Source organism: Hoplias malabaricus, chromosome 4 (genome assembly GCF_029633855.1).
Source record: "Hoplias malabaricus isolate fHopMal1 chromosome 4, fHopMal1.hap1, whole genome shotgun sequence".
Taxonomy (NCBI): domain Eukaryota; kingdom Metazoa; phylum Chordata; class Actinopteri; order Characiformes; family Erythrinidae; genus Hoplias; species Hoplias malabaricus.
The window spans coordinates 17,840,548-17,860,789 of NC_089803.1; the positions used below are offsets into that span (position 1 = coordinate 17,840,548).

The 20,242-nt window shown below is 39.2% G+C and overlaps 1 protein-coding gene and 1 long non-coding RNA gene across 8 annotated transcripts in view; one reads left to right on the top strand and one right to left on the bottom strand.

Annotated features, from left to right (window-relative positions):
* LOC136693699 (uncharacterized) overlaps window positions 1–8,446 on the bottom strand; it is a 39,908-nt gene extending 31,462 nt beyond the window's left edge. Inside the window, exons 1-5 of one of the 2 annotated variants that reach the window (XR_010802091.1) lie at window positions 8,177–8,446; window positions 7,494–7,595; window positions 5,803–5,936; window positions 5,558–5,631; window positions 5,311–5,456 (exon numbers count right to left, since the gene is read on the bottom strand). This is a non-coding gene — a long non-coding RNA (uncharacterized lncRNA). Of the gene's footprint in view, window positions 1–5,310; window positions 5,457–5,557; window positions 5,702–5,802; window positions 5,937–7,493; window positions 7,596–8,176 lie in introns of both variants that reach the window. The other variant, XR_010802092.1, reaches the window with a different exon arrangement.
* The window catches only part of LOC136693690 (zinc finger protein 658B-like), a 32,780-nt gene continuing 14,128 nt past the window's right edge, over window positions 1,591–20,242 (top strand). The window contains exons 1-3 of one of the 6 annotated variants that reach the window (XM_066666815.1): window positions 1,591–1,719; window positions 2,601–4,554; window positions 13,253–19,292. In XM_066666815.1, coding sequence (XP_066522912.1) covers window positions 2,881–4,554; window positions 13,253–17,305 — 5,727 coding nt within the window. In that variant the 5' untranslated portion in view covers window positions 1,591–1,719; window positions 2,601–2,880 and the 3' untranslated portion in view covers window positions 17,306–19,292. Of the gene's footprint in view, window positions 1,777–2,600; window positions 5,079–7,303; window positions 7,440–11,761; window positions 11,888–12,970; window positions 19,293–20,242 lie in introns of those variants that run through there. The other 5 variants (XM_066666809.1, XM_066666812.1, XM_066666811.1 and 2 more) reach the window with 5 other exon arrangements.

The window sequence follows — 20,242 nt, forward strand, 5'->3', positions numbered from 1 at the left end:
ACAATTGCAGACAGATTAAGGGCGGTAGGAGGTTGTCTGTTACCTTAAGTTGGGTCTGGGAGGTGTGAACCTCATATTTACCAGACCAACTGTGAGATGTATCTGGGTTAAGGCAGACTGCACAGATAACATGGGGTAGGAGCTATAATGCATCCTTCTCAAATAAAACACAGGCCCTGCCTCTGTGGGAGGACAGTCCATTGTTGTAGAATCTGGCAAAGAGGAATCATGTATAGAAAATAGGAGTGGACCGATAGTCAAACCTTGGGGGACACCACAGGTCACTGGCAGTACTGTGACTAGCCCGGAACCCGGACTGGAATTTGTGTAGGAAGCTGTTTGTGGACAAGAAGCTAGTAATTTTACTTGAGAACAACTTTATCAATGATTTTGCAGAAGAAAAGCAAATAAATTGGTCTGTAGGTACTTCTCTGAGATTATTCTAAATTTCATTCATTGTCTGTAACCGCTTATCCAGTTCAGGGTTGTGGTGGGTCCAAAGTCTACCCGCACTGGTTGCAAGGCAGAAACACACCCTGGAGGGGGGTGTCGGTCCTTCACAGGGAGACACTCTCACATATTCACACCTATGGACACTTTTGAGTCACCAATCCACCTACCGACATGTGTTTTTGGAGCGTGGCAGGAAACTGAAGCACCCAGAGGAAACCTATGCGGACACAGGGAGAACACACCAAACTCCTCAAAGATAGTCACCCCGAGTGGGGCCCAAACCCACAACCTCCAGGTCCCTGGAGCTCTGTGACTGTGAGGAATTTGGTGTGTTCTCTCTGAGTCTGTGTGGTGCTCCGATTTCTTCCCACTGTCCAAAAGCACATGTTGGTAGGTGGCTTGGCTACTCCCAGGTGTCCATAGGTTTGAGTAAAAGTGTGTTGTCCTGCAAAGGACTGGCTGCAGTGTGTGTTCCCATCTTGCACCACATGATTCTGATGCAAATGCAACCCTGAACTAGATAAGCACTTACAGACAATGAATGAATAACTGAATTTGAATAGATTTTTTTTTTTAAGTTTTCTGTACTTGAAACTGAATTATATATAAATGTATATTCAATATACAGTATACAATTTCAAAGTAAATCCTGCTGACACTAAAATCACTCCATAAGTAACCAACCCTGCCTCTTTGTTGTCACTGATTTCAGTACTGTACTGTAATGGAAGCCTCTGGTAAAAAATAAAAAAAAAAGTTACCTAGTGTTCCTTAATCTTACACAGCTTCAAGTCTTTAACCAGTATTGCAGAAACAGATCATATCTTTTGGTACGAACATTTTTCTGCACGCATTCCAATAGATAGCGCTCCTCTGTCTCAGCGCGCACAGCTCCAATCAGTTCGTAATAATTCATCGTTGAACAAGGTTATAATTGGTAAATTGATGATAACACAACATATACAATCGTTTTATAATAGTTAAGTTGTAAATGATAAATCCACGAAAAAAGTTAATATGGTTGCAGTGGGATTTACTTTCAGTCTAGGCTACATTTGTACTGAAATAATTGTTTCGTTATCGTAAAGCCGTGCATAAATAAAGGCATTAGTTTGTTAGCTGATAGATGAGTGGATTGATACAGTCTCCATCGTAGACCCCTTGCCTCTTTTCCCACTCCAGGACGCTGGAGGGCGCAGGTGTAGACTTCTACAGGACTGGAGCTGTGTCTCTCGGACTGTTTTTGTTGGAGAGAGAATCAGGACGGTAAAGTGTGAGACAGTTTCACTCTGTTTACACTGTGTTTGTAACTCTGACAGACAGGTGAATGTGTGGGCTTTGTTCTCTCTGTGATGCAGTCTTAACATGTTTTCAGGTCCACATGACATCGTTTTCATGAGGTTTTACTGTCGAAATTTTGACTAATAGCATTTAAAATTCCAGAGATTAATGATACAATTCTATATATGGAGTAATTTTAAATGCTATAAAATAGTTAACTGAAAATGTTACCAGCGACCTTTCCCCTCAGACACACGTTGTAAGTTTTATGCTTTTACTCTAGGATATTAGAGTACTAGATTTCTTTAAAATTACGGTTCTGTTCCATGTATGTAGACTTTTGTTTGCCATGAAAGGGAATATTAAAGTGTTACTAGTGCAATCAACTGCAGGTTTAAAGAGCATGCACTCATGTAGAAAGGGGATCATTTATATTTGTTCTTACTGGAGAAATTGGAGTAAAAACGGTGTGAAATGAATCAAATTCAAAATGTCTTTTTAATATAGCATAATGTTGACTGACATAAAAAAAAGCCTAAATCAGATGGTTGAACTTGAATTCCCGTTCATGATCATTAGTTCACTGTTCTCTGAGAGGTCTGAAGAGCGTATTTTGGTCATTTCTGAGGAGAGATTAATCATACTTCTGTTTTTTTTATAACTTTGCTGAACATTTCACGTAGCACCCAAGTTTAGAAATATACACTTTTTTTTTTTAATTAGGCCAGAGATTATTTCATCCAGGGAGATAAAAAGCTGAATGGAGTGTCAAACCCCTCTAAAATGTTAATATAAACATTTATGCCCTGATGCTATATTTATCGAAGTCAACATTGAATTTTACCTTTCTCCTTTTTCTTTTCCAGAAGTTAGAAACATCTCTTTGAGGGCATTCTCCTGCTAATTGTGTCAAAGACGGTTCTGCTTTACTTCTACCAGTATATCGAAAAATATTGCCAAGAGGAATATTTCACAGTGCTGATATCATAAATAATTAAATGTGAGGATTTCTCAGGAGACATCATCAACTTCTCCCTACGCATCTTGCGGACAAAAGAGTACAGACAAATAAATGTACATTCACACAGGACAGAAAATGTTTTCCTGTTCAGAGTGAACAGTGTCAAAAGACACGAGCGCGTTCACATGGGAGAGAAACAATATCAGCGCTCAGAATGTAATAAGACTTTTAATCAACAAAGTAACCTCCAAAAACACCAGCATATCCATAAGGGAGAGAAAACCTATCCGTGCTCAGAGTGTGGGAAAAGATTTAACAAAATGAAGTATCTCCAAAGACACCAACGCGTTCACACTGGAGAGAAACTGTATCAGTGCTCAGAGTGTGGGAAGAGTTTTAATAGACTGAGTAACCTCCAAACACACCAGCGCATTCACACAGGAGAGAAACCGTATCAGTGCTCAGAGTGTGGGAAGAGTTTTACTCAAATGAGTAATCTCCAAACACACCAGCGTATTCACACAGGAGAGAAACCATATCAGTGCTCAGTGTGTGAAAAGAGTTTTAATCAGCTAACGTATCTCCAAACACACCAGCGCATTCACACAGGAGAGAAACCGTATCCGTGTTCAGATTGTGGAAATAGTTTTAGTAGATTGAGTGGTCTCCAAAGACACCAGCGCATTCACACAGGAGAGAAACCGTATCAGTGCTCAGAGTGTGGGAAGAGTTTTACTCAAATGAGTAGTCTCCAAACACACCAGCGTATTCACACAGGAGAGAAACCATATCAGTGCTCAGTGTGTGAAAAGAGTTTTAATCAGCTAACGTATCTCCAAACACACCAGCGCATTCACACAGGAGAGAAACCGTATCCGTGTTCAGATTGTGGAAATAGTTTTAGTAGATTGAGTGGTCTCCAAAGACACCAGCGCATTCACACAGGAGAGAAACCGTATCAGTGCTCGGAGTGTGGGAAGAGCTTTAATCAACGAACTAATCTACAAACACACCAGCGCATTCACACAGGTGAGAAACCGTATCAGTGCTCAGTGTGTGAAAAGAGTTTTAATCAGCTACCGTATCTCCAAACGCACCAGCGCATTCACACAGGTGAGAAACCGTATCAGTGCTCAGACTGTGGAAAAGGTTTTCATGATATAAGAAATTTCCTGTCACACCAGCGCATTCACACAGGAGAGAAACCGTATCAGTGCTCAGAGTGTGGCAAGTGTTTTAATAGATTGAATAATCTCCAAACACACCAGCGCATTCACAAAGAAGATAATTTGCATCCGTGCACAGAATGTGGGAAGAGTTATAAAGGAATGAAGAATCTCCAAATACACAAGCGCATTCACACAGGAGAGAAACCATATCAGTGCTCAGATTGTGGGAGTGGTTTTAATCAACCGAGTCATCTCCAAAGACACCAACGCATTCACACAGGAGAAAAACCTTATCAGTGCTCAGAGTGTGGAAGAAATTTTAACAGATTACCTAATCTCCAAAGACACCAGCGCATTCACACAGGGGAGAAACCGTATCAGTTCTCAGAGTGTGGGAAGAGTTTTAATGTAATGAGGAATCTTCAAAAGCACCAACGTATTCACACAAGAGAAAAATCACATCAGTGCTCAGAGTGTGGGAAGAGTTTTACCAGCCTGAAGAATCTCCAAGAGCACCTCCAAATCCATTCAGGAGAAAAACCATATTTTTGTTCAGAGTGTGGGAAAAGCTTTACTAGACTGAGTAATACTCTAACACACCAGCGCATTCACACAGGAGGGAAACCGCATCAGTGCTCAGAGTGTGGGAAGAGTTTTAAAAGACAGAGGGATCTGAAAAGTCATCAGTGCATTCACACAGAGTAGAAATAGAACCACTGCACTGAGTGCGGGATTACTTTCAGGCATTTAGATTTGAAGATGGATAAATGTATCAAAGAGGTAAAGACTGGATGTGCTGCTGCCTGTGGGCTCTTTGGTTTTTGGATTCTTGTGGTTGTTTCATTATAATGAATGATAATCATGAACAAAACTGTTGATTGCTACATTGTGTCACGTCATTTGGAGCCCTTTTGTGATTTGGAGATCTAGCGAAAATGTGTAATATAATTCAAACTTTGGAAATGCATGCAACATTGGTTGTGTCCCAGACAATGGGATTAGGCTGTAAATTGTGGGTGAAATTGATTCTCTAAGTTCAAACGTGATAATGGCGTGTATGTACAGAGACCATGGACAACTGTGTTTACCTTGGATTAATCTGATTTTTTTGTGGATGAATCCTCTTAGCAGTGTCTTCTAACTTGAACAAAACTTGAAGTATGTATGTTGAGTATGTCAAATGCAGAGAAGTAATTTCCCTAAGGGGATCAATAAAGGTGTGTCTTCTTCACAGGGATCATAGTCAAGAATGCATTTCCTTCTTAAGCAATGTATGAAAAATGCTGTTTCAGAAATTAAAGCAGCTGATGCCTGTCTGTGTGTGCGCTCTCAGATGCAAAAAGTACGTATTTTAATATACTTTAGATTGGGACTCTTGAAATTTTGCATACATATTACAGGAGCAAAATGTTGAGAAACACTTACCTTTCTATGCCTGAAACATACCTGATCACAAACACTTGTCAGTGAGCACACACAAACAGAGCAGTTTGGCACCAGTCCTTGTGTCTGGGAAGCAGTTTGTGGGTTAGGTGTCTTGCGCAAAAACACTTCCATTTCTTAATCATCAAATCTGGGTTTTTTATTCAGTCCTATTGGCAAAGGTGTATGAAATTATGTACTTAGCCATGTAGTCTGACCTTCCAAACTTTTGTGAAAGAATGGGTGCTATTTCTGCCAGTAGATGTCTCACCAGAGCATCGGTGTCTCTTCAGGTACACCTCTCATCAAGCAGACTCACAACAGGCCTCATAATCTTCAACCCAGCTAGTCATTCATGAACACAGTTGTACGTTTATTCTCAGTTGTGCATTGATGCCCATCGTACCAGCTAGTGCTGGCAAAAAACAGGTCAAGCAGCTTTATGACCAGCATACCAGCTAAACCTGGTATAAACTGGTCAAACATGACAAGTGACAAGCTAGAGCTAGTACTTACTGGTCAAGCAACATTTGAAGGATAAGATGGTCATCCTAGTCAACCAGGTTGAGTAGCAGCAGTGTGTTATAGCATCCACGAGAGGAATACATCACGCCTAATTCCCTCGAACATGTAATTAGACATTCAGGGCCCTTTAAGAGTGGGAGAGAGAGAAAGTTAGTTGTCTGGTGCATGTGAATATGTATATTACTTCTAATTCACTAAAATATAGTTGATCTCCTCTGGAGCTATAAAGCTTAATTTCACCTCAGTGACTAAAAACCCCTTCACAGTAAAGGCAGATGTAAGAGGGAAGCACCGAAGGGATTCAGACTCTTGAGTGGAAGTGGAATTTCCGTATAACATAGTAGACCTTAATGCTTTTCTGCAAGTTGGTGGAAGATAGTTACGCCCCCCCCTGCATAGCACACCATTCACAAGAGGCAAGCCCACAACCCTCACATTTCAGTATAGTTCTGTGAGTGAGTTAATTAGGTAAACTGAATTACACTTGTTTGCAATTAAACTCTACTGTGATATTTTAACGGCTTGAAAAAGTCAACTGAGTATTTTTATTTGAACATATTTCAGTAAAAGTAACTTCTCACAGTAAATTAGAAACACCACACGCAAAATCTGTTCCATGGCCGCTCTGTCCATTTTCAGTTCACATTTAACTGAGGTGAAAAGTATAAATCCTGCAGCTGGGTAAACATCTAACTCGGTTGGCTAATTCCATGAACTAGAAAGGAATAGCTTCACATCCTAAAAATTCCATGAACCAGAAATAGCTTCACATCCTAAAAATGAACACGTTGTCCCGGAAACAATGACAACAATAGATCTTGGTTTGTCTGTGCTCCTCACTGGAAAAACGTGCTTAGAGCAGAGCTTCTGCAGTAGTTGGTAGGCAAGCTACAATGTCACAGAATGCTGTTAAACCTATTATATAGCAGGCCATTCCTGACATTAAGTAGTGCATGTTTTGGTGTTTGATTTGAAAGTGTTTGTATTAAAATAGTGCACACAAACCCAAATTTAAACTACTTCACTCTAATATGGAGGACCATTACGTGTCCATGCAGGCTTTACATTGCATAGAGAACTGATTGCATAGAGAACACTTAAAAATTAAACGTTCTTAAAGGTTTCATTAGTAAAGAAAATGGTGCAATATAGAACCCGGAACATTTGAAGAAACTTTTGCATCAATAAATGGTCATTTGCATCAGGAAGGGGTTCTTCAGATTGATGGAGAATGTCCCCTAGATGCTTTTTATGGCACCTTTTTATGATAGAGCCCTTTATGGTGCCATATAGAGACTTTTCTGAAAGGTAGACCGTAATTTTTGTATATTTTTAGTTTATTCAGTTAAATTTAGTAACTTTTTGTTGTAGCATTTGTTACATTAAGACATTAAAAGTAATGTCTTTATTAATCTATGAATAAAATAGTTCTAACTGTTCGCTGAGTTAAAAAGGTCGAGAACTAGTAAGCAGTCACCATCCTAGATCCACCGCATGCCTCCCCACTCCAAGACGCTGGAGGGCGCAGGTGTAAACCCCTGCAGGTCTGGAGCTCCTGGTCTGAAACTGGACCTGTGTCTCTCGGACTGTTTTTGTTGGAGAGAGAATCAGGACGTGTTTTACTGAAGGTAAGGGGCTGTGTGAGACGGTTTCACTCTGTTTACACTGTGTTTGTAACTCACTCTCACAGAAAGGGGACTGTGTTGAGTGCGTGGGTTTTGTCCTTGCTGAGATGCTAATGTTAGCTCCTGGCTGTGACTCTCCGCTGGTTTCTGTCGGTAATCCTGGCGGAGAGAAACGAAATTCCATTCAGTGTCTTGTTTCATGTGGTACAGATAAACCGGAACGGATGAAAACAATACGTTTCTAGTAGAAAATAAAAGACGACAGTGGAAACATAACAAATAAAAGCCAGTGTTTTCCATTGGCTGAATTCCAAAAAACAGGAAGAGGCTTTTCACGCCATCTACATTAAGTTTTCTACTTGCGCCTCCATTGTGTTTTACGGTAGGATGTGTGGGAAATGGCTTCTAGACTGCGTATGTTACAGAGGTAAAATAAACGAATAAGTCAAAATTAAAAGTGAAATACAATAAATGTAATGTGTATCTCCTGTAGTTTTTACTGCAGTTTTTCTAAAGGAAAATAAATGTTGCAGAGATTAGCTGATGTTAATAATAGTTTTCAACAATGTGCGGTTTGTCGTGTATGTAACTTTTTATGAGCTCTGTAATTTAAAAATATATTACGCTTTATTGACCGAGAAGTCGTCACAGGAATCCCATTATGGAATTTATGAATTTTATTTCATGAAAATGGAAATAAAGAACAGCAAAAGGTGCGCCTTATAATGCAGCGCCCTTACTTTGTCTGAATTCAGAAGGCAGTGTGATATGTAGCTAGCAAATCTTTCTCTTGGAAGACAATCTCGTGATGCCGCTCACACTTCTTGCTCTCAGTTTTGAAAACATGGTGGACGGAGTCGGGATGTTTGTGTACAAATATGAGTAGTATTATGTAGTCGTAATAGAGCGGCAGTTAGTCTTTTCCTTTTCACTCATAAGTACTACAGAAGTGATAAAGCGAAGAAAACCAACGGCCGCCACTCCGCAGTAGGTCCTGTCCCTGAGGTAAAAAGCCGGTACAAACTAAGGTAAGCTAAGTTGCTAACGCAACAGCCCACGAGCGCAACGCCCTATACGTGATGGCGTATGCTGACACTGAAGACTTTCCCCGAATAAATTGCTGCCTTTGAAGGCAATGACTGACTATAAGCAGCTTAAGAAAAGAGTCAGTGTTTGTTCAAGATACATTTACAGGCAGGAACCTAAATAAAATGCGGTGTAATCATTATATTCATCCTCATTATTATTATTTTGCTCACATACAAATGTTCTCATTCAAAGTTAGCTTGTGTTAGCTGCACTTGTAACACTATCTTTTAAGTTCGCCTTAAAATACTTTTTTTTTTCTTTAAGTATTCAGCTGTTTAGAACCATTTATTATTTATTAATTTGTAAACGAATAAAGTATTTTTGTGAGCTATCTCATAAATCCCTTCTTTGCACATGATGGAAAATGTGATGAATAAAAGTACCCACATAAAACATATATTGACAACGTATTATTTATTAATACATAAAAATCAAAACATTAGTCTAATTTTACACAAGGTAGCGTAGTTACCCCAAGTTCCGGCCACTGTAATTACAACATTGGAAATCTAACTGTAAATAAATAGAAGTACTTTACTCACTCAAATCAACATCCTGTCCAACATCCTGTTGGACATCATAATGTCCAAGACTTGCTTGACTTTGAAAGAAAATATATTTTTAGACTTTTTTTTTACTTTTTTAACACTTTTGTTTAAGTAGGTGCCAATACTGCTAAGATTATTGATGCCCCCTAACTTCGCCCACTTCCCCTGCTTGTGATAGTCAAACAAGACCGTTGCTACCTCATCCAGTGGTTTTGAGAGGTTCACAATGATATTACGTTTGTCCTGTGTTGGTATCCGTACTCTACATGTAAGGTTTACAATGGTGGTAGATTTTCCCCTCAGAGAAAAGGAAGCTAACTTTTACACTGAGGGAAATATCTGTTGCGAAATGGAAGTGTGTTGTGTTCCACATGCAGTTTTGCACACAAAGAATTACAACACTGTTAAAGATACTAAAAATATTGTTTAGACATGTGATTTCTTGCAAAACTTATGTTTTATTGATTTACCCAATGCGACTGGCGAAGAGAGAGAGCGGAATTGCACCATATACGGCAGTGGCCAGAGTTAGGGGAAAGACTGATAAATAGCTAAAAATTGCAAACTCTGGATTGGCTTAAATAATGAGGGGCACAAAATATTAATCTTTTTTTATTTATTTTGACTTTAAATTTGAAAGTGGGCTTAATTGGCACATGGGCATTCTATACTAATGTATACATAGATACTTTATTGATCCCAGAGGGAAATTCAAATTATTGGTGGTGTAATGTGGGAAAAAGCTAAATAAAAGATGGACAGTTTAAAAAATGAACAAAAATGTTTTAATAACTAAAGTATTACACAATGTTCCTGATTGTTAATTCGTACTTGTACTCATACTCGGTTGGAAAAAAATGATATTTATGCATCCCTGATTTTTACTATAGATACAGTTCTGTACATATCAGAATGTTTAATAACATTTAAAATATATATTTCCCCATGAACGTATATTAATTATTTAAAAAGTAATATTCACTGTGGGCTACAGGGTAACTAAAAACCATTGGCCAATTAAATCGGATTCTGATTCAGATGCTCTTTTCTATGAGATCAGATCTTAACATCCTGTCTCACACATACAGTTACACAATTGATGCTGTTTATTTTCTCTTGTAAATGACAAGTTGAACATGGCAATATGGTGTAGTTTTCCAAGTTACTAATGTGAGAAATTCATTCATTCTTTCATTCAATATCTGTAACGGCTTATCCAGTCCAGGGTCGCGGTGTGTACAGAGCCTACCTGGAATTAATGTGAGAAATGCAAAATGAAAATTTAAGCTCCTATGCATCATACTATTATGGGATATAATGCTGTTTTATAGATGGGTTAGAGCAGCGATCCCCAACCTTTTTTGCGCCACGGACCGGTTTCATCTAAGACAATATTTTCACGGACCGGCCTTCATATGCTCAGGCCTACATTTGCTCAATAATCGTTAATGATGTAATCTAATAATAAATCATCCATAGTGGTCTTATGTCAAATGCAAACATCAACAGACAATAAACAACCTTTGTTCATAAATTAATAATCAACAACATCTCTGTAAACAAAAATATTTATTTTAGAACAAAAATCCTTTCTAATAAGAAATAATTATAATAAAAAACTAAACTCGATTCAAGTGACAATACTGGTCATTTCTATATAAAAGTGTGAACAAGTCAATCAAATAATAATAATTTCAATTAGTGAGAGCCCTGCCCAATAAACATTTAGCCGTTGATGCAGCATTGAAATAACCTAATGACTGCCATATAATCAACGTTCTTTTAAGGTTGAAAATGAAAGTTGAAAAGACTTCCAAACACAGATATTGAAAAGACGACTATTAGACGTATTTTGGACGTCCATTGATGTTATTAATTGGTCCCGAAATAAATTACTTGCATGGAACGCATTTTGGACGTCCACTGACAGACATAAACTCTTTGAACTTGACGGACAGACTACTTTTAGACCTATTTTTAACGTCCAGGGACGTTCCTTGTTTACTGGGTGAGCTTGTCTCTCTGCAACAAGCTGGCCCCATCTTGGGGTAATGGGACACAGTGACACCCGAAGTGTGTTACGTTCTGCTACGTACAATCTGTTCCATAGTTTTGTTTTGTTTGCAAATCACCTGTAGGGATGAACCCATATTTTAAGTAGGAATCCTGATATTGTCTTTTAAATGCAGATTTCGTTTTCTTGGAAGTCGTAGGCTCTTCTTCTGTCTCCTTATTAGGCCTTTTCCCCTTTCCAAAGAAGCTCGCCAAAGATGTTTGTTTTTCACTAATTTTTGCTAGCTTCTGGGGTAACAGCTGGTTACGCATGTATGCTTCGGAATGAATGTCTGTGCGGAATGACTTTTCAGAGTGCAGAGTCACTTTTCAAAATAAAACATCAACATTTAGACTGATAATCAATAAAAAAAAAAAAGAAAGAAAAATACAAACGTTTTGTGCAGCCCGGTACCTAATGGCCCACGGCCCAGTATCGGGTTGTGCCCTGGTGGTGGGGACCGCTAGGTTAGAGAATGTTAAGCTAGTCTTCCCGTCCCCTTCTCCTATAGTGTCCTTTCAGTTAAATTTTTGTCATTTATATTTAAAACCTGTTTTATTCTATTGTATTTTTGCTGTTGTTTTGCTTCACTGTTGTTTACTTCTCAACTTTGTGGCTTTATATTTTTATTTCAGATCAGAATGTTTCAAAAAAGAGGACAATAGAGGGGTACCTGCTTCACATCCTATACTCATAGATGCTGGATTTACTCAGAAGTTTAAATGGAACACTTTAAAGGGGCTGTCCAACTAAAATGTAGAGTGAGTAAACCGATACACCAGACTTTATCCAAGTTAAATCATGGGCTTAGACATTGTGTGGTTTGCAGAACCATGTGATCAGTAAAAGAAAATGAATTAACATGTAATTAAATGAGCTTTGGCAATATGTCACTTTACAGAAAATCTGTCTATGAGATTACAACGTTTGCAATGTATTGATTGCTGCATAGGGTGGCACAACAGGTAGTGTCACTGTCCCACAGAGTCTTGGGGTCTAACACGCCAAAAACACACACAAAAACACAGGTGGGTTGGTCACAAAGTGTCCATGTGTGTGAGTGTTTGCTGCCATGTGAAGGACTGGTGCCCCCTCCAGGGTGGGTTCTCACTTCGGGGAAGGCTCCGGACCCCTGCAACCCTGAACTGGATAAGCGGTTACAGATAATGAATGAATGCTGCTTGCCTGACAACTTACTATATGGCATAATATGGAGATGGAGAATCTGATATTTTAAGTGCTTTAACATTGTTTAAATTTCCCCATTGCATGCTCACTGCTTAGACACATTTTTACATATGAGCACATACATGCATCATTTTGTATAGAATTTTCTAAAGCATTTCTATTTGAGACTACCAGAATCACAGGCATGTGTGTTTAGTTAAATGTTTAGTTTTCTGTAGTAGTATCAAGTTCTTGTCCATGTTAAGAATTGAAAGGCACCAAACTGCGCCTAGACAGGATCACAAACACCAGACAATTTCTAAAATGTGCTCTACTCCACAGCCAAATTCTGGGATAATTTATTTCAATATATCTGACACTCATCATTGGGCAGCATGACCTTAAGGTCGTGTGTGATTGCTATTTTCAGCAAAATAAAAATAGCTATATTTTTGTGTGATTTTCAGCTGTTTAATGCTCCCCAGGTTGATATATATCTGTCAATTAGGCTTCTTGATCAGCCACATCATGTAGCCTAATTGAGATATATATAATTAATTTTTTTAACATTAGTTAATTTTTTTAAATGTGGTGTTAAACTGACAGTAAAATGAATATCTATAATTGAATTAACTTTTATAAATATAACATAGAATTTACCTTTTTTTCTTTTCCAGATAAGAGAAACCTCTTTTTGCACTGCTTCTTCTGCTTCTAATGCCCAAGAGAGTTCTACATTTATTTCACCGCTACATTAAGAAAACATCAAGAAAAGGACTATAATCACAATGTTGAAATCAGAAGAGATTAAACATGAGGAAACAGTGTGTGAAATCTCCATTTCTCAGGAAACATCCTCAACGACGTGGAAAATATGTACAGACAAATGTGAAATATATGACTACGCAGACAGCGAGAAGAATTTTGATGAAGACAGTTCTTTCGAGCAAAAGCAGTACATTCACACAAAAGAGAAAATGTTTTCCTGTTCAGAATGTGGAAAGAGTTTTAAGCTGAAAAGCAATCTCAAAAGACATGAGCGCATTCACACAGGAGCCAAACCATATCAGTGCTCAGAATGTAAGAAGAGTTTTACTCAGCTGGGTAATCTCCAAACACACCAGCGCATTCACACAGGAGAGAAACCGTATCAGTGCTCAGAGTGTGGGAAAAGATTTAACGAAAGGAGGAATCTCCAAACACACCAACGTATTCACAAAGGAGAGAAACCGTATCAGTGCTCAGAATGTGGGAAAAGATTTAACCAACTGAGTAATCTACAAACACACAAGCGCATTCACACAGGAGAAAAACCCTATCAGTGCTCAGAGTGTGGGAAGAGTTTTAATGACATGAGTAACCTCCAAAGGCACCAGCGCATTCACACAGGAGAGAAACCATATCACTGCTCAGAGTGTGGGAAGAGTTTTAATCAACTTAAAAATCTCCAAGCACACCAGCGCACTCACACTGGAGAGAAACCATATCAATGCTCAGACTGTGGGAAGAGTTTTAATCAACAGAGTAATCTTCAAACGCACCAGCGTATTCACACGGGAGTGAAACCGTATCAATGCTCAGAGTGTGGGAAGAGTTTTAATCAACAGAGTACTCTCCAAAGACACCAACGCATTCACACAGGAGAGAAACCGTATCAGTGCTCAGAGTGTGGGAAAAGATTTAATAAAAAAAGTAATCTACAAACACACCAACGCATTCACACAGGAGAGAAACCTTATCAGTGCTCAGAGTGTGGGAAGAGTTTTAATGACATGAGTAATCTCCAAAGACACCAGCGAATTCACACAGGTGTGAAACCGTATCAGTGCTCAGAGTGTGGAAAGAGCTTTAGTCAACTGATGAATCTCCAATCACACCAGCGAATTCATACAGGAGAGAAACCATATCAGTGCTCTGTGTGTGGAAAAAGTTTTACTCAACGGAGTACTCTTCAAACACACAAGCGCATTCACACAGAAAAGAAAACACATAAGTGTTCAGATTGTGGGAAGAGTTTTAATCAACTGAGTAATCTTCAGATACACCAGCGCATTCACACAGGAGAGAAACCGTATCAGTGCTCAGATTGTGGGAAGAGTTTTACCGACATGAGTAATCTCCAAAGACACCAGCGCATTCACACAGGAGAAAAACCATATCATTGCTCAGATTGTGGGAAGAGTTTTACTCAGCTGATTAATCTCCAAACACATCAGCGCATTCACACTGGAGAGAAACCATTTCAATGCTCAGACTGTGGGAAGAGTTTTAATGACATGAGTAATCTGCAAAGGCATCAGCGCATTCACACTGGAGAGAAACCATATAAGTGCTCAGACTGTGAGAAGAGTTTTACTCAAATGAGCAGTCTTCAAAGACACCAGCAAATTCACACAGGAGAGAAACCATATCAGTGCTCAGAGTGTGGGAAAAGATTTAATAAAATGAGTAATCTCCAGACACACCAGCGCATTCACACTGGAGAGAAACCGTATCAGTGCTCAGAGTGTGGGAAGAGTTTTACCGACATGAGTAATCTCCAAAGACACCAACGCATTCACACAGGAGAGAAACCATATCAGTGCTCAGAGTGCGGAAAACGTTTTAATCAACTGAGGAATCTTCAAGCACATCAGCGCATTCACACAGGAGAGAAACCATATCAGTGCCCAGAGTGTGGGAAATGTTTTAACCAACGGAGTAATCTCAAAATACACCAGCTTATTCACACAGGAGAGAAACCGTATCAATGCTCAGAGTGTGGAAAAAGGTTTAATAAAAAGAGGAATCTCCAAACACACCAGCACATTCACAAACGAGAGAAACCATTTCAGTGCTCAGAGTGTGGGAAGAGTTTTAGTCAAATGAGTAATCTCCAAATACACAAGCGCATTCACACAGGTGAAAAACCGTATACCTGTTCCCAGTGTGGGAAGAAATTTAACGACATGAGTAATCTTCAAAGACACCAACGCATTCACACAGGAGAAAAACCGTATCAGTGCTCAGACTGTGGGAAGAGTTTTATTCAAATGACTACTCTTCAAACACACAAGCGCATTCACACAGGAGAGAAACCATATCAGTGCTCAGTGTGTGGGAAGAAATTTAACGATACAAGTAATCTCCAAAGACACAAGCGCATTCACGCAGAAGAGAAACCGTTTAACTGCTCAGAGTGTGGGAAAAGTTTTAATCAACGGAAGAATCTGCAAGCACACCAGCGAAATCACACAGGAGAGAAACCATATCATTGCTTCGACTGTGGGAAAGGTTTTAAAGAAATGAGGAATCTCCAAAGACACCAGCAAATTCACACAGGACTAAAACTGTATCAGTGCTCAGACTGTGGGAAGAGTTTTAATAGAATGAGTAATCTTCAAACACACCAGCGCATTCACACTGGAGAAAAACCCTATCATTGCTCAGAATGTGGAAAGAGTTTTAACGACATGAGTAATCTCCAAAGACACCAACGCATTCACACAGGACAGAAACCTTATCAGTGCTCAGAATGTGGGAAGAGTTTTAATCAGCGGAGGAATCTTCAAGCACACCAGCGCATTCACACAGGAGAGAAACCGTATCAGTGCACAGAGTGTGGGAAGAGTTTTTGTCAATGGAGTAATCTCCAAACACACAAGCGCATTCACACAGGAGAGAAACCATTTCAGTGCACAGAATGTGGGAAAAGGTTTAATCAAATGAGGAATCTCCAAACACACCAACGCATTCATACAGGTGAGAAGCCGTATAAGTGCTCTGATTGTGGGAAGAGTTTTAATCAGTTGAGTAGTCTTCAAAAACACAAGCGCATTCACACAGGAGAGAAACCGCATCAGTGCTCGGAGTGTGGGAAGAGTTTTAATCAAATCATGAATCTCCAGGCACACCAACGCATTCACACAGGAGAGAAACCGTATCAGTGCTCAGAGTGTGGGATAAGTTTTAATCAGCAGAGTAGTCTCCAAAGACACCAGCGAATTCACACAGGAGAGAAACCATATCAGTGCTCAGAGTGTGGAAAGAGTTTCAATAGGCAGAGTAGTCTGCAAACACATCAGCGCATTCACACAGGTGAGAAACCATATCAGTGCTCAGAATGTGGGAAGCGTTTTAATGACATTAGAAATTTCCAGTCACACCAGCGCGTTCACACAGGAGAGAAACCGCATCAGTGCTCAGAGTGTGGCAAGTGTTTTAGTCAACGGAGTAATCTTCAAACACACCAGCGCACTCACACAGGAGAAAAGCTGCATCAGTGCTCAGACTGTGGAAAGAGTTTTAATGAAATTAAGAATCTCCAAAGACACCAGCGCATTCACACAGGAGACAAACCGTATCATTGCTCAGAGTGTGGGAAGAGTTTTAATGAAATGAAAAATCTTCAAGCACATCAGCGCATTCACACAGGAGAGAAACCGTTTCAGTGTTCAGAGTGTGGAACGAGTTTCAATCAGTTGGGTCATCTTCAAAGACACCAGTTCATTCACACAGGAGAGAAACCATATCAGTGCTCGCAATGTGGGAAAAGTTTTAACAGATCGAGCAGTCTCCAAATACATCAGCGCATTCACACAGGTGAAAAACCGTATCAGTGCTCAGGCTGTGAGAAGAGTTTCAATGAAAAGAGGAATCTCCAAACACACCAGCGCATTCACACTGGAGAGAAAAGGTATCAGTGCTCAGAGTGTGGGAAGAGTTTAACCAGCCTGAGGAATCTCCAAGAGCACCAAAGAATTCATACAGGAGAGAAACCATATGTCTGTTCAGAGTGTGGGAAAAGTTTTACTAGACTGAGTAATATTTTAACACATCAGCGCATTCACACACGAGGGAAACTGTATCCGTGTTCAGAGTGTGGGAAGAGTTTTATTAGACAAAGAGATCTGAACCAACATGAGTGCATACATCAAGAATCGAAGGAAAACCACTGCACAGAGTGTGGGTACAATTTAATGCATTTGGATTTAAAGATGCACAAATGCATAAAGACTGAGGTAAATATTTGATGTTTTGCTGCTGGCTGAGGAGTCTTTACACATTAAGAAAAAAAAAAAGAGTGCTTGTAGATGACCATTAATAGAACTGTTAGTTGCTTTATTTTATTTTTTATTGTGTAACAGCTTGGATGATCTGTGCTGGGAATGTAGCATGCAGAAAAATATGCAACATCTGTTGTGCTTTACACATTAAGAAGTTGTAGAGTGGGTTAATTTGATGTTTTTGAATAAATCTGATAATTGCATATGTATAAAGATATCAAGGATGAGCCTGACCTTGAATTACCTTATCGTTGTGGGTGAATCTGATCATTGCAAGCAAGTTAGAAGTGTATTATAATGTGAATTCAGACAAAAAGATGGACATAAGTACATTCCAAAGGCACAGATATGAGCTTAAAAGGACATGTCTCTACCATCCCAACGCAAACGTTCGCTCATGATACAATCAGTCCTTGACGGGGTGAGGGAATTGTGTTTCTACTTTCTAGATTCTGTGTTGCGTATTTAGAAGATTAATAGACACTGCGCATTCTGGGGACTTCTAGTGTGTAGTGTGCATTACTTTTTGTTCATATATATATAAATATACCTGTTGCGTGATTTGAGAATTGGTGCGCGACGTGTCAGATTGGTTTTTGAATGGTATATAACATTTATCCACTGTCAAAAAGTTTAAAATTATATCTTGAATATTCAAAGGTTAGTTTTAGAGCTGAATCTCTGAATATGACTGTTTCCTATATAGTTCACTATTTTAGTAGGGAATTGAGTATGTAAACTGCATTATATTTCTAAAATACAACTTAATTTTGCATGTTATGATTTTTAACAGTAGAGAGTTTGTAAAATTCATAGTTATAGCTTACATGTAAATACATGGCGATAAGTAGCTTACATAAATATTAGAATTTTGTATATCTGAATAATTTGTATCTGAAATTTGTGTATTTGAATAACATTTACATGTCATTTACAATTCAGATTCGAATTCATGAATTTTAATTTGAACAATACTTTTGGGAGTGGATTTGACAGATTTTTAAATAAAAATCTTTCAAATTCAGATCTTAAATACAATGTCCAAGTGATCGAACTGACTGCCAGTGCCTCTTGACAAGTTTGTCTGTACAGCAATTCTGTTTATCTTTACAAGAAAACATGCAATGTCTCTGGACTATAAAAATTTCAACCCCAGAGGGCGACTGAGATGCATGAACTGAGATGAGGATATTGCTTTATGATTATATTTTTTTGTGATAAGTGCTGTGTAAAAAAATAAAATAAAAAGGAAACTTGTGATCATAACAATATTAAATGAATTAACTTTGCTGGAACCTGGTTGTGGCTTGGGTACACTCAGCAGGATCTCTCACACTGTCAGGAGACTGTCACTGTTGTGGTACCTTCTAGGGAACAAAATTGTACCATTTTCTCTAATAATTGTAGATTATAAAATGATTTTGTTTTTATATGCCCAATTTCCTACCCAGTACGTATACTGTTGTTTAATTTTACTCAATTCACTAATGAACATTTACAGATATTCCCCTTCTGGAGAAGACAATAAAATGTACCTTTAGAGAACAAAATTGGATTTTATAACTACTTTTGTTCCTTCTAAAGGCACATTTACAGTGTGTGTGTATTTAGTGACCAATAATGGACCTATAAACTGCCTTTTTTTTTTTAGAGTGCAGAATGCACTGCAGCTCCCCCTCATTCACACTTTCTGGGTTATCTTGGAGCTTTGTTGCTATTCTACTGTGTGGAGGGTAATATTTGAGGTGTGTTATGATGTTTATTGATGTTGGTGTGGGTGTTAGGGTTAACTTTGCTTTATCAGTGGCTGCACCTTGAGAGTGATTCTCAGCAGCATTTGTGATGTCCCTGTTGACTTTTGTCACATGCCATGCTAAAACACTGTCTCTGTCTTGTTTTTCTTCACTATGTCCTTTGTAATGTAATAGTATAGAGCAAAAATAAAGAGCATGAAATGGCAGCAATGGTGATTTTTTTTTTCTTCCTGACATCATCCATCAATATACTTGATAAAGGCTCAGAGAAATACATTAGAAAAGCTGTATCAATTTTCTGATTGATAAAACATACATTAAACATTGGTATGTAATGGGGGCCCAGTTACAGCCTAGTTTTAAATATTGAAAAGATAAACCAAATAGATGTACAGATTAACTTATCAGAAAGACAGTAACAATCATATGTGCAATGCATTGGTGTGGGTTATAGGAAAATTTCAAGGAAGGGCAAAAAAAGGGTCTGGTGCATTGTGGATAGGGTGGCAGCCGATGGCGGGGACCTGATATTCTGATCCTCAGTTACTGAAACGGGCTCTAAGAGCCTGAGCTGGTAAGATGTAGTTGGGCTCACCATGACACACAGTATGGGCTCTGGAAACAATCTTCTTGAGAGGGGCTGGGTGCTCTTTTACTCTGGAGTTGCCCAGGGTGAGAGGCGTAAGGCGGGAGTGGGCTTTCTCATAGCCCCCTGGCTTAGCACCTGTAAGTTGGGGTTTACCCCAGTGGACGAGAGGGTAATTTCCCTGCACCTTCAGGTTGGGATAAAGGCTTTGACGGTGGTTTGTGCTTATGCACCAAACAGCAGTTCAGAGTACCAGGCCTTCTTGGGGACCCTAGAGGGGGTGCTGGAGAGCACTCATTCTGGGGGACTTCAACGCTCATGTGGGTAATGACAGTATGACCTGGAGGGACATGATTGGGAGGAATGGCCCTGCTGATCTGAACCCGAGTGGTGTTCAGTTATTGGATTTCTTTGCCCACCAGTTTGTCCATTATGAACACCATGTTCAAGCATAAGAGTGTCCACAAGTACTCGGGTGTGGGAGGAATTCGGTGAGGACATGGAAACGACTTTCGGTCGGCTCTGAGAAGATTCTGGGAAATCATCAGGCGACTCTGGGTGGGG